The sequence below is a fragment of the Meles meles genome, chromosome 1 (assembly GCF_922984935.1).
Source record: "Meles meles chromosome 1, mMelMel3.1 paternal haplotype, whole genome shotgun sequence".
Taxonomy (NCBI): Eukaryota; Metazoa; Chordata; class Mammalia; order Carnivora; family Mustelidae; genus Meles; species Meles meles.
Window position 1 is genome coordinate 175,240,811 of NC_060066.1, and position 14,015 is coordinate 175,254,825.

A 14,015-nucleotide genomic window follows, 5' to 3' on the forward strand; every position below is an offset into this window, starting at 1 on the left:
TATATTAAGGAGCTGTTATTACCAGACAGATAGGATGTGGAAAATGAAGGAGTGCATAGACTAGAGGACAATGCCCAGGTTTCTGACTTAGTTTCCTCTTGTAGTGAGCGGTCCAGGTTCTGCCTTTCTCACTGGGCTTTTGTGGGTATGAAGCAATAGGACAGGAGAGTGCTTTGGAAATGGCAAAGCTGCATACCCATCATCATCCACATTATTATCAAAGCTCTCTGATAACCATACATAGTAAGTTCACTCTGTTGAATGAGATGTGACAATTAAGACAAATCACGGTAGTCAACCAGATATCGGCGAATTCGGGGTGGAGGGAGGGCGGAGGGTCCAAGATAAAACGAATTTCCTGCACCTGCCGGCAGCTGGAGCCCGGGGCGGAGCGAACACGGACCTCGCCCCTGGGCGGGGCGTGGGTGGGGCCTGAATGCTGCGGTAGCGGAGCCGAGCTGTAGCCGGAGCCGTAGCCCGAAGTAGCCGCGGTGGGTGCTAGACCCGAGCTCCAGACTCGCACCGCCCCGCCCCGCCCTGCCCGAGAACCCGGCTGAGCCTTCTGCCGCGTGCCGCCAGGTCTGCCGTCCCGCTGCTTTATCAGCAGCGAGCCGCTCGTCCCGCACCCGAGTCCCAGGTAAGGGGCGCGGCTCCGGCACCCCGCCCGGAGAGAATCTGGGACCCACCCCGGCTCGGGGCACTGGCGACAGCGAGCGGGCGCTGAGGAGTGCGGGCAGCGGAGGGGACACCGAGGCTAAGGGGCTGGGGGAGGCCGCTGAGGAAGGGGCACCATGGTCGGGAGAAAGGCGCGTAGCCTGGAAAGGGGCGCTGAGGGGGCTCGACCAGACTGCGAGGACGGCGAGGGGTGCTCCGAGGGCAAGGGGGCGGCGGCAGGTGGGAAAGGGGTGGCCACTGGAGCGCAGTAGGGGCTTGCTGGGGGGAAACAAGAGGCGTTGGGGGCGGGGAGATGTAAGGAGGGACCGAGAGGGGCAGTGCGGGAAGCGGGTGCCTGGCAGCCGAGAGGCGTGAAGCGGCGCTGAGCGAGGGCACTGAGGACAGCGAGGGCAAGGGGGCGGCGTGGAGGGCAGTAGACCGCGCAGGGGTCGTGGTAAGCTGGAGAGGAGTGAGGTGATGAGGGAAAAGGGGCGTTGGGTGTTGGTCGGGGAGAGGGGAAGAGGGCGAGGGCATGTGAATCCAGAGCTGGGAGCGAAAGGGATGCGGAGCCTGAGGTCAGCTTGTCGAGGGCACCGGGGAAAACCGTGAGTGGGGGCTGGGGGGGTGGGGCTCGGAGGAGGGAAGCCTGCAAGAATGGGAAGGTGGGAGGCAAGGCTGGGTCTACCCAGACTGCAGAGAAAGGGGGCGGGGAGCTGGTGGAGGGAGAAGGCAGTGGCCTTGGATATGAGCAGTGGGCGCCTGAGTTCTGGCTAGGGGTGGGGAGTGGAGGGGCACTGACGGCTGGGGGTGGAGAAACTGTCTGGGAGCTTGGAGAGATTAGAATAGTGGGTGTGTTGGTTTAGGTTGGGGAGGAAGGCAGGTGTGGGTTGTGTGAGGGTGGAAAGATAATCAGACCCATGTGGAGTCCATAGACACCCAGGTGCTAAATCTGTCTTAGCTACTCAGAAGGCCTAGGAGGGGGCGCAGGCGCTGAACTCTGTTACACCACCACCTGGGATCACAGACAAGAAAATTTTGGACAGAAAAATTCATCCACTGGCTGCCTCTGTTCCTGAATCCAGATGTAGGAAGGACTTTAGGGAGGGCAGGTGGCAGCCTCTGGAAGCTAATACAGGTGTGGAGGTGAGTGGGAGAAAGACAGGGCCCTCCACCCCAACTTCCTGAAATTCGGATGGAAAGGGGTTGGGGACAGTAAAAAGAGTGTGTGTTTACTGGTGGCTGTCCACCTGTTCTGTGCATATAAAGGGAGAAAGACCATGGAATACCATGAAAAGCCCTGGCTATAGTAGTGGGAAATCCCACACTGTGTTAGCCAGAGAAGACATTTTGCCAGAAGACGATGGGTAAGGGAAGGCTTTCTGGTCATGAAGGAATTAGCCAGCAGTGGAGGACAGTGTGTTCCTATCAGAGGAAACACTATGGGAAAAGGCAAAACTCGAAAATTATCTGCAATCCAATAAATAAGTCTCCAGTTTCTTAAGGAATATGATGTGAAGAGAGATAGCAGTAACCCATAGAGGATGTTTTAAAAGGGTTTCCCCCTAAGCTCAGAACTCTGTACAGTTCCTCTTCACCTCCCCAAGTACAGAATGGGGTGCGGTGCACAGTAGATGCTCAGTGAATGTTGATTCAGTGAACAATTGACCTGTGCTGGTGCTCCTGCCTCCAATTCACTCATCACTCTCCCCCCTCAATTGTTGTAAGAAGCAAATATGGTAACATGGGTGAAAAGAGCTTCATAAGCTATAAAGCAATGTACAAAAGAGAGAGGCCACTAATATTATGCAGGTGTGCCTACATTCTGTGCAAGATAAAATGCATCGAGAACACTTAGTAGAGTGCCTGGCATTTAGTAGGTGTGCAATAAATGGTAGCTATTATGATGCAGTTTCTGTGGCTCGAAGAGACTTGGGGAAATAGTGAAGAGGTGGGCTGGGCTAGGCTGACTGTACTGGGTTGGGGAATGTCTAAAGAAAAGTTGAATTAGGGGCACCTGGGTGGCTCAGTTGCTAAGCATCTGCCTTCGGCTGGGGTCATGATCCCAGGGTCCTGGAATCCAGCCCCACGTTGAGCTCTCAGCTCAGCAGGTAGCCTGCCTCTCCCTCTTCCACTCTCCCTGCTTGTGTTCCCTCTCTCACTGTGTGTCTGTCAAAGAAAGAAAGAAAATCTTTGGAAAAAAAAAAGGTTGAATTAAACAAGTTAGTAGTGTGGCTTTAGGGCGGAGTTTGCATATAATAGGGTGAGGTCCCCATTTGCCCAACTCCTTTTCTATCCTCACTAAATAAGTGTTCCCAATGAGAAGATGGAGTATGTTTATTGAGCACCTGCTATATGTCATATATTATCTAGATGCTTTACCAATGTTGACTGTAATTTTCCCAACAATGCTTGTGTTACAAACGAGGAAACTGTGTCTTAGTCATGTAAAATTTCTTGCCAAAGTCTCACAGCTAATAAATGACAGACCTGGAAACTGAATCTAGTTTGTTTGATTTGGAACCCCAAGCTAGTTCTACTACCTAGGATGACTTGGTAGAAGAAAACATGAAGCAGACAGACCAAAAAAATAAAAAAATAAAAAAAAATTAAGGGGTTTATAAAGCACTCTCCTATATATTGGTTTTAATTCTTGCAACAGTTTACCAGGAAGTCTTTGATTAACTCATTTTATAGATGAGAAAACTGATCTGCCTAAGGTTTATAACTGCTGAGAGAGCCAGGGCTCAATCCAGATCTCTTGGACTCAATTTTGTGCTCTATCAAAAGAGAAGTTCAGGGGTGACTGGGTGGCTGAGTTGGTTAAGTGTCTGCCTTCAGTTGGGGTCATGATCCCAGGGTCTTGGGATCAAGCCCTGTGTCAGGCTTTCTGCTCAGTGAGGAGCCTGCTTCTCCCTCTCCCTCTGCTGCTCTCCCTGCTTGTTCTCTCCCTTTCTCTGTCAAATGGGTAAATAAAATCTTAAAAAAAAAACAACAACCAGAAAAACAAAAGAGAAGTTCAGGGTGCCTGGTTGTTTCAGTTGGTTAAGTGTCTGTCTACTTTCAGCCCAAGTGATGGTCTTAGGGTCCTGGATCAAGTCTAGTGTTGAGCTCCCTGCTCAGCGGGGAGTCTGCTTCTCCTGCTGTCCCTCCCTCCCTCTCTGTACTCCCGCTCTCTTTCTCTGAAATAAATAAACAAAATCTTAAAAAAGAGAGAAAAAAAGAGAGAGGCTCATTCATTCACTTGTTTACTGCATGTAATGAGTTGATCTCTTACTATATTTTCGGGCTCTCTCCCCTCTTTCCTAGCTGGAGTTAGCTTCTTAGTGCTTCTTTCTGCTGCCTCTCAGACTGAAAGCCTTGTTTTTCATACCAGTTCTCAGAGGGGTCGTTTACTTCTTTCCCGCAGCTTGGGACCAGAGATGACTTCTCAGATGGTCCCTGGGCCTTCATCTTTATTGCTTGTCATGGACACAGTGAGCTACCCAGCTGTATCATTTATTTGACTGGCACAAAAGACAGGGAAGATCTGATTGATGATTATCTTACAAATGCGTTCTGCACTCACCACTGTGCAGTGATCTGCCTGCTCATATCTGCATCAGGCAACTGCCTGCTGGGAAGCTTTTTGCCTCTCTTCCAGATGTCCGTATAGCCCCTGCCACCTTGCTGAAAAGATTCCCTGGGAGGCCTCCTCCATCTGAATATGCCTTTCAGCAGAACCTCTCTGCCCTCCACCTCTCCCTATTCTCACACCACCTACTGGGAAAGCTACTCTGTGTGCACATAAACAGATGTTGACAGTACGGTATGGCAGGTGGTAGAAAAGAGCTGCGCAGGGTGCTGGAGATGCTTCTTTACTCACCCTAAACCTGTTGAAGTTTGAAATTTTCCTAAGCCTAATCCAGTCTGGGAGTCATTAAATAACAGAAGGTCTAGTCATGATACTCCAACTGACTTGCGCTGTATGACCTTGGACAAATCACTTCTCTTTAGGAAGCCTCCTCTTTTTTTTTTTTTAAACCTGTGAAATGAAGGGAAGTGGATCAGATTAGGAACTGAAACTAGTTTTTACTCTTGCCTCACTCCCTGTGGCAGACGTAGCTCATAAAGGCAGGCAGCTTCCCCACCGATTCTCCAACAAGGCCACGTGTGTTTTTCTCAACACCGTTTAAGAGACACATTTATATGGATTCTTTTACTTAAAATTCACTGCAGCTTTCGGAGGTAGGTAATATTATCATATCATAGTTGAGAACATTGAGGTTCAGAGTTTAAATGACTTACCCAAGTTCATACATTGAATTTTGGGAAAGCTGGGACCGGGAGCCAGCCTTTTTGTTATGGTAAAACTGCCACTCCCGGTTCCGTTCTTCCAAAAATCTAAGAGTGTAAACAGCTGCGTCAGAGAAAATGAAGACTAATAATATGACATTTACATCAATAGTCTGGCGCATGGCAGTGCTCAGTAAATGTTTATTGAGAGGTGTAACGTGTCCGAAAGATTTGCTATAGGTCCAGTGTTGACAGGGTGTAAGGATGGATAAAACTCAGAGGAATCCAGAAGAGGAGGCAGACAGCTAATTGTAAAACAAGCTCCAATGATGTAGTCCAGATTAGGAAGAGTGCAGTTGAACAAGATTTGACTGCAGAAGTGAATTAAAGGGGCCAGTGAAATAATATTTATTGAGTACCTCTCATGGGCCAAGAAACCATGCTAGATTAATTACATATGGCAACTGCTCATTCTGTTTATACCACAACTCTGTGAAGGAGGTAGTATTTTCTCTATTGTAAAGTAAAAATGCTGTGACTTAGAGAGGTGGTATGACTTGCCCAGAAATTCAGCTGAGGAATAGAGCAGGAATTTTGAACTTTCCTGTAACAATGCATGGTACTAAGTCTAGTCTCAAATGTTGGCTGTGAGGCTTGAGCAAATCCTTAATTTCTGGTTCTCAGTTTCTTTCTTGATTAAATGGAAATAATAATATCTGTCCTAATTTTACCTCCCAGGTTTAGAGGATAAAATGAGATAGAAGTCGTGAAATGAGGTTAAGGATCAAATCTATGTTTTCATAAAGTTACTGAAAGTTTATTTATTTATAACTGCTGTTATTTAACCAGCCGTTCCATTTCTAGGGATCTTTCTTAAGGAAAAAATAGGAAACTGAGCAAATATTTATGTAAAGATATAATAATTAAGAATAGAAAAATAGGGACACCTGGGTGGCTCAGTGGGTTGAAGCGTCTGCCTTCGGCTCAGGTCATGATCCCAGGGTCCTGGGATTGAGCCCCGCATTGGGCTCTCTGCTCAGCGGGGAGCTTGCTTCCCTCTCTCTGCCTGCCTCTCTGCCTACTTGTGATCTCTGTCTGTCCAAAAAAAAAAAAAAAAAAAAGAAAAGAAAAGAAAAATAAAGGTATGATATTAAAGAAATGGTCCTATGACACACCCATAGGATGGAATATGATGTAGTCAATTGAGATGATGTTTATGAAGAGTTTTAAAAGTCTCAGAAAAAATAGTTATGGTATAATATTAAGTGAAAAGAAGCAGGTTAAAAAATGGATGGAAAGGTGCGTGGGTGCCTCAGTGGGTTAAGCCTCTACCTTCAGCTCAGGTTATGATCTCAGGGTCCTGGGATCGTGTCCCACATCAGGCTCTCTGCTCAGCAGAGGGCCTGCTTCTCCCCACCTCTCTCTGCCTGCCTCTGTGCCTACTTGTGATCTCTGTCAAATAAGTAAATAAAATCTTAAAAAAATTTTAAAAAAGGAATGGAAAGTATGATCTCAGCTATTAAAATATACATAGAAGATAATAGACAAGGATATATGGTACATTATCATTTATATATAGATAAAAAATATAAGCAGACCTCTATGTTTGTAAATGCAAAGACTAACCCTGAAGAATACATACATTGGTATCATATTTGCCTCTGGGGAGAGGAACAGAGAGGCTGGGAATCAGGGGTGAAAGCAGGACCAAATTTTCACTATAAATCTTTAGGTTATATATTACTTATTTTTTATCGTAAAAATTAGGAAAATAATGCCAGCTACAAATGGTGATAAGATAATGCTTGCAAACAGTAAAAGTTTGAATTGTTTTCAATGTATGTATTTTTAAATCAACAAATAATAAAATATGATTTAAAAACAGATGGTATTTTGTTGCATAAGAAAATAAGGGAGGGAATACATTTAAATGTTAACAATGACAGTTTCTGAGTGGATGGGGTGTTTTGTATTCTTTTCTAATTTTTTATGATGAATATACACTTTCAAAGCAGAAATTCTGTCTTGTAAGCAGAAACGACTGTAAGTAGAGTAGAGAATGGTGTGAGGCTGTTGTGGTTGCTTCTCTTGTTTTAAGTAGAAAAAAAGCATAATTCCTTTGAATTGCCAGTTCTTGAAACAGGCTCTGCATCTTGTACCATGAAAAGCTGGAAAGTTAGGGCTGTAAGACAGTTTAAGCAAGCAATGGCACCTCCCCTCTGGTCTCACTTTCTTCTTCCATATACATGCTCCACATGTCCAAGTGTCCTGGGCATTTTCCACACCCACTGGTGAGCATTGTCATGAGGCAGATTGATACAGGAATGGGACAGAGGGTCTCAGATAAAGGCTTGAGAGCAGGGAGAAAAGAGAAGGAAGAACAGAGGCCACCCGAGGCTACTGGTGGCATATTAAATGATGTGGGAAAAAAAGGCAGAAGAAAAATCATTACATTTCCTTACTACCTACAGATCATTGACAAGTCTTTGAAACTGACAGAGTGACATTCCTCTATGGACTCAACAATCTCTAAGCCAGTGTGGACACACTGCTAGAGGAAAAGGCCTACTTAGCCCAACCCCTCCCCAGTCCTATCTTGATGAGGCCTCAGAAGGCTGGCTGAAGACAGAGCACGAGCTGACACCCTGTAACCTACCACCCCTGGCTGGGACTTAATGCAAAGCTCCTCTAGGCATCTCCCAACAACTTAAGGTTAAGACCTTATTAGAGGGGAAAACAACCTTAACTTGACAATGGCATCCATTATCTTGTAGGTCCTCTTTTGCATATAAAAGTTCTTTTGAAACCTCCCTTTTCCTAACCTCCCCAACCCCACAGTTTATCATAGCCACCCCTCACAACCCCATGCAGCAACTCTTTCTGCCCACCGTCCTGATGGTGTGTTTTAATAAAGTCACCTTTTTGCACCAAAGATGTCTGAAGTATTCTTTCTTGGCCTTTGGCTTTGAACCCTGACATCTTTCTTACATCATTAAAGCCTGTTAATAATCCTACATATCTGAGTGACCTTTCTTCAAGAGAGCTTTCAATTTTCTACATTTGTCAGTTTCTTGTCCTTGTCACTTCAAAGGCTTATAAAGCTAATTCCTCCAGTCAAAATCTCTTCTTTTGAGGAACAAAAACAGGAATTTCTTTTTTTTTTATTAAAAATTTTTTTAGTTTAAATTCAGTTAATTAGCATATAATGTATTCTCAGTTTCAGAGGTAGATGTCAGTGATTCCTCAGTTGCATGTAATACCCAGTGCTCCTTACATCCTGTGCCCTCCTTGATGTCTTCATTTCGTTACCCCATACTCCCACCTCTGTCCGCTCCAGCAGCCCTCAGTTTGTTTCCTATGATTAAGAGTCTCATAAGAGGTTTATCTCCCTGTCTGATTTTGTCTTATTTTTTTCCCTTTCTTCCCCTATGATACTTTGTTTTGTTTCTTAAATTTCACATATCAAGGAGATCATATGATAATTATCTTTCTCTGATTGGCTTATTTTGCGTAGCATAACACCCTCTGGTTCCATCCACATCATTGCAAATGGCAAGATTTCTTTTTTTTGATGGCTGAGTAGTATTCCATTGTATCTGTATACCACATCTTTATCCATTCATCTGTTGATGGACATCTGGGCTCTTTCCATAATCTGACTATTGTGGACATTGCTGCTATAAACATTGGGGTGCACATATGTGCCCTTTTGGATCACTACATTTGTATCTTTGGGGTAAATACCCAGTAGTGCAATTGCTGGGTTGTAGGGTACCTCTATTTTCAACATTTTGAGGAACCTCCATACTGTTTTCCAGAGTGTCTGCACCAGTTTGCATTCCCACCAACAGTGTAGGAGTGTTCCCCTTTCTCCGCATCCTTGCCAGCATCTGTCATTTCCTGACTTGTTAATCTTAGCCATTCTGACTGGTGTGAGGTGGTACCTCTTTGTGATGAGTGATGTTGAGCATTTTTTCATTGTCTGTTAGTCATCTGGATGTCTTCTTTGGAAAAATGTCTGTTCATAACTTCTGCCCATTTCTTGATTGGATTATTTATTCTTTGGGTGTTGAGTTTGATAAGTTGTTTATAGATTTTGGGTACTAGCTCTTCATCTGATACCTCGTTTGCAAATATCTGCTCCCATTCTGTCGGTTGTCTTTTGGTTTTGTTGACTGTTTCCTTCATAAACAAATTTCTAAAGATAGTGACACCCTGGACATTATCTCATGTGAGGGCTGTCCTCCCACCCTCCGCTGATCACTTACACAGCCTGTCCAAGAACCCAGTGCTGAGCATAAGGAGAGATTGCAGGTGGAGAAGTAGGGCACCTGCTACTCCAGTAGGACTGTGGGGCCGAGTGCTGGATTATGGGGTTCAGATCCAAAGTGATCTAGGAAAGGTGGCAGGTTTGAGAGAGCTGGATCTCAGAGAAGGCCTGGCACATAAATAAATACTTGCTGAATGGATGAGTGAGCAAATAAGAAAATAAATAAACAAAGAATTGAGGCTTTAAAGGATTTGGAACAATAATGACTTTTGTTCGCAGCTGTGTGGGATTTACCAGTTTATTAAAGTCTTACTTATTGTTACCTCATTTGAGTCCTGTAACAGCCCGGTAAGAAAAGCAGGACAGAAATTGTCATTTCCATTTTCCAGATGATGAGATTGAGTCCCAGAGGGATGACATAACTTTTATTAATCCAGAACACATTTACTGAGTGCTGATTATGTACGAGGACTTGTGCTAGAGGCGAAAGATGCAGAAATGAAGTACATTAAGTCCAAGATACTTGGTCTGAAGGAGTAGCTGGAGTGGTAAACAGTTTTGAAATGATACCAGGGCTGATAGTGTACTCTGGGGGCATGGAGGCAGGAGTGCAAGCCTCTGCCTTGCACAGGGAAGGTGAGACTTCATTTAGATCTATAAGGATGAAGATGAGTTTATTAGAAGGGTGTTCTAAACAGAAAGAATATGTCTAAAGGAACAAAGCAAGAAATAACATGACATATTTCAAGTGTGTCATTTGGTATAAAAGTGGCACAGGTTGGTAGGGAGAAGGCTGAGGGGAAGACAAATTTTAGAGAGTTTATTCTTTGGTTAGTTGGTTCTTTGTCAGGTTAACCTGTTTAACCTAAACAGGTTAAAGATCTTTAGATCTTTAGAGCCATGGGGAGCCATGAACGTTTTTGAAGGAGGGGAATGATAACCCTATGCTGAGCCTTTCCTGGAATATTCATGTGTTTACTGTTTTCATTTTTTCTTTTCTAAATTCAGCTCAGGAGCTGCCTCCTGTGGGAGATTCTCCTTGACCATCATGCCTTCTATTCATTTATTTATTTAACAGAGAGAGAGATTACAAGTAGGCAGAGAGGCAGGCAGAGAGAGAGTGTGTGTTGGGGTGGAAGCAGGCTCCCTGCTGACCAGATAGCCCGACGCGGGGCTCAATCCCAGGGCCCTGAAATCATGACCTGAGCCGAAGGCAGAGAACCAACCCACTGAGCCACCCAGATGCCCTGACCATCATGCCTTCTAACTGGGTTGGATGTTAGATGTTTCTTGTGGGCTTCCTGGGCCAAGGCTTCCCTCCATCTTATGACTTATCTACTGCCTTGTTACCTGTGTTTACATGCCTTTTCACTCTAATCTGTGGCCACTCACAGGTCATACCCCTTGTCTGATTTCATATTTGTAGTCCCTATACCCAGCACAGGACTTGACCCAGAGCAATGTGCTCAGTAAATATTTGCAGAAGGAATGAATGGGAGGAACTGGGTTCCACCCCAATCCTGAGATAACATTTGGAGCAGGTGCAGTACTGGGGTGATTCTGTGGTATGTGTGTTTCTTCAGTGATGCTTGGGTGGAGTGTATGTGTGTGAGTGGTGGAGTGACCATTAAAGTGACCATTAAAGATTGGTGACACTGGAGGTGTGTTCCTGAGTGACCACAGGTCTCTCCTACAGATGGCTTCAGTGACTGATACTAAAGCTGGAGTCAAAGATGCTTCTGACCAGAATTTTGACTACATGTTCAAACTGCTCATCATCGGCAACAGCAGCGTTGGTAAAACCTCCTTCCTCTTCCGCTATGCCGATGACACCTTTACCCCAGCCTTCGTCAGCACTGTGGGCATTGACTTCAAGGTGAAGACAGTCTACCGCCATGAAAAGCGAGTGAAGCTGCAGATCTGGGTGAGTCCTGGGCATCTTGCATGGGATTATCAGGGGGTGACTAGTCTGCTAGTATAAGGGCTGGGAGGTGGGGACCAATTTGGAACTTCTGGGTCTTATGGCATCAAGCACTAGTGCTGTTGAAGGCCTGTCTTCTGGACTGCCCCTTGCTGGTTTTATAGAAGTTATTCTCCTCTTGGGGACTCAGTTGCTTCTGCTACTTAACTGTCTAAGAGGCTTTATCCTGCCCATACAAATGAGTGACCAAGAATCTGGGCGTTGGAGTTAGAAATTTGGATTCAGCTTCCAGTTCTGCCACTTATTAATCGTGGAATCGTGACTAAATTACTTAACCTCTTTAGGCTACCTTTTCCTTTTTGAGGATCATAATAACATCTACATTATTAGTATATGTGCTGCCGAAGCGAGCACTAACATCTACATTATAAGACTCCTATTTCTTAGCATAGTTCCTGGAATATAGTAAATGCACAGTAAATGTTAGCTCTTTTGTCCATAATCTGTCACTGAAGTATAACAAATCACTTCAAAACTTGATGGCTTAACACAGCAATAATTCATTATTACACAGTTTCTGTGGATCAAACATTTGGGAGTGTCTTGTGGCCTCTTAGGAGGTTGCAGCCAGATACTGGCTCGGGTTGCAGTCATCTGAAGGCTTGAGTGGGGCTGGAGGGTCCCATTCCAAAGCTACTTACTCATGTGTATCTATCAGGTATTGGCTATTAGCAGGAGGCCTTAGTTCTTTCCCATGTGGTTCTCTTCATGTAGTTGCTTAAGCATCTTCATGGCATCCCCCAGGGGAAGAGAGCCAAGAAACCAGAGAGAAAGTGGCAATTTCTCTTATTATTTAGACTTAGAGTAGTCTGCTGGTCACTGAATCAGTGTAGGAGGAAAGTAAACAAGGGTATGAGTCCTGGGAGGTGAGGATCATTGGGGACCATCTTGGAAGCTGGCCACCACAACTACTATTATTGGTATTTACTACAAAAGTATTAGCACAGTGGAACAAATTAAGTAAATAAATGAGTATGTATGTATGTATATATTTTAGATGATATAATAAAGTGTGGATCATATACTTTTCAATAATGAATTAGTACCAGGATTGGAAATTTTGAAGATTAGTGATTTAAAGTATTCAAAGCATGTGTTATTTATTATCTCTTCGTTCAACTTGTTAAATGTACATTAATACATTGTGTATATATCTTACTGGCTGTATACAACACTTTTCTTTTTATAAATTAGCTCCATATGTTATTATCTCAAAATTAACCCCCTGGGGCAGATATTATTTTATTTATTTTTTTAAAGATTTTATTTATTTAACAGACAGAGATCACAAGTAGGCAGAGAAGCAGGCAGAGAGAGGAGGAAGCAGGGTCCCCACTGAGCAGAGAGCCCCATGCAGGGCTTGATCCCAGTACCCTGGGATCCTGACGAGCCAAAGGCAGAGGCTTAACCCACTGAGCCACCCAGGTGCCCCGGGCAGATATTATTTCAATTCACTCCTGTTTTACAGGTGAAAAAAATCCAGACTCAGTAATTAACTTGCATTAGATCGACCATACATTTGCAAAGTGGGATTCCAACTCAGACCTTCTGATGATTCCAAGTTATGTGCTCTTTTCTCTACACTGCACTGTTGAGTCTTACAGAGCCCCTATTTCCATTTATGATAAAGTTATTTATTAATTTATATAGAGATAGAAGTTTATTTTGTTCAGTTAGTCTCTATTAAAAGTATTGAGGACTTATGAGTTATTAGAGATGTGAGAAGCTGAACAGACTACTTAGTTCAGTGGTTCAAGGAGGATTACCTGGGAATTTGTTAGAAATGCAAATTCTCACGCCGCTCCTGAGACCCACTAAGTAAGAAACTCTGATCTCTGGCCCAAAAATGTGTGTGTTATAACAAGTCTTCCAGGTGGTTTTGAGGCAGGCTAAAATTGAAAAACCACTTTGGTTTAACTGCCATTTGGTTTGCCAATCTTATGGTGAGATTCAATAAGCACTTATTAAGTATGTGTGCCGAGTGCTTCCCCTTGTGTGGTCTAACATCCCCTTCACAGCCAATGCATGGAGAGATGAGAGCACAGGATATGGGGGCATGGTGAGCAATACAGGGGAACTAGAGCAAGGCTGTGAAGAGGAGGGAGGGGTGCTGAGAGAGAAATTTGCTGGAAGGCAGCAGCTTGAAGGTCAGGGAGACCTTTCACAGCAAATAGAAGTTTCTTGTAATGGGCCGTAGTTTACCTACCTGATGATTGTGGAGAGAGCTGAAGAAACTATTAGAATTTATTTTTATCTGTGAACATAAAATGCATGTTTACTAATATTTCCTATGTGGATTGACAAAGATGTCTTCATGTGATCTCCATATCACATAGTCATCCTGAATTCAAAAAGTCTTCAAGTAAGAGAAGACATTCTGCCCTTCTATGGGACTGGCAGTGGTGGCTCCCTCACACCTTCATTTATGTCCAGCTGTTGTGAGTTTTTGCAGTGGATTTACTCATTATGCCACCTGATTTAACTAAATAAACCACAATGGATATGTGGTTTTAAAAGTGTCCTGCAAAGAAACCTCTGCCTGAAGATGATACTCAGTATAGTAAGCTCAAGAGAGCACGGAAAATGGCTGAACAGATGTTTCTCTGACTCCCAGCACAAGTTCATTGTCAAACATGTTTAGAGGTAAAATCAATGATGATCTAATTAGATCTGACATAGTCAATCACATTGCTTCTGCTGAAAAAAAAAAAAAAAATTACCGAAGAGATTTTGTGCATGTGTGCTTTCCAATAGAAAACAAAAATGTCCAGGGACACGTGGGTGGCTCTTGGTTAAGCGGCTGCCTTTGACTCAGGTCATGATCCCAGCGTTCTGAGT

At 44.1% G+C, this 14,015-nt stretch overlaps 1 protein-coding gene across 1 annotated transcript in view; it reads left to right on the forward strand.

Annotated features, from left to right (window-relative positions):
* Positions 1 to 456: 456 nt before the first annotated feature.
* The window catches only part of RAB3B (RAB3B, member RAS oncogene family), an 83,474-nt gene continuing 69,915 nt past the window's right edge, over positions 457 to 14,015 (forward strand). Inside the window, exons 1-2 of the mRNA XM_046014567.1 lie at positions 457 to 637; positions 10,893 to 11,120. Coding sequence (XP_045870523.1) covers positions 10,893 to 11,120 — 228 coding nt within the window. The 5' untranslated portion in view covers positions 457 to 637. The remainder of the gene's footprint in view (positions 638 to 10,892; positions 11,121 to 14,015) is intronic.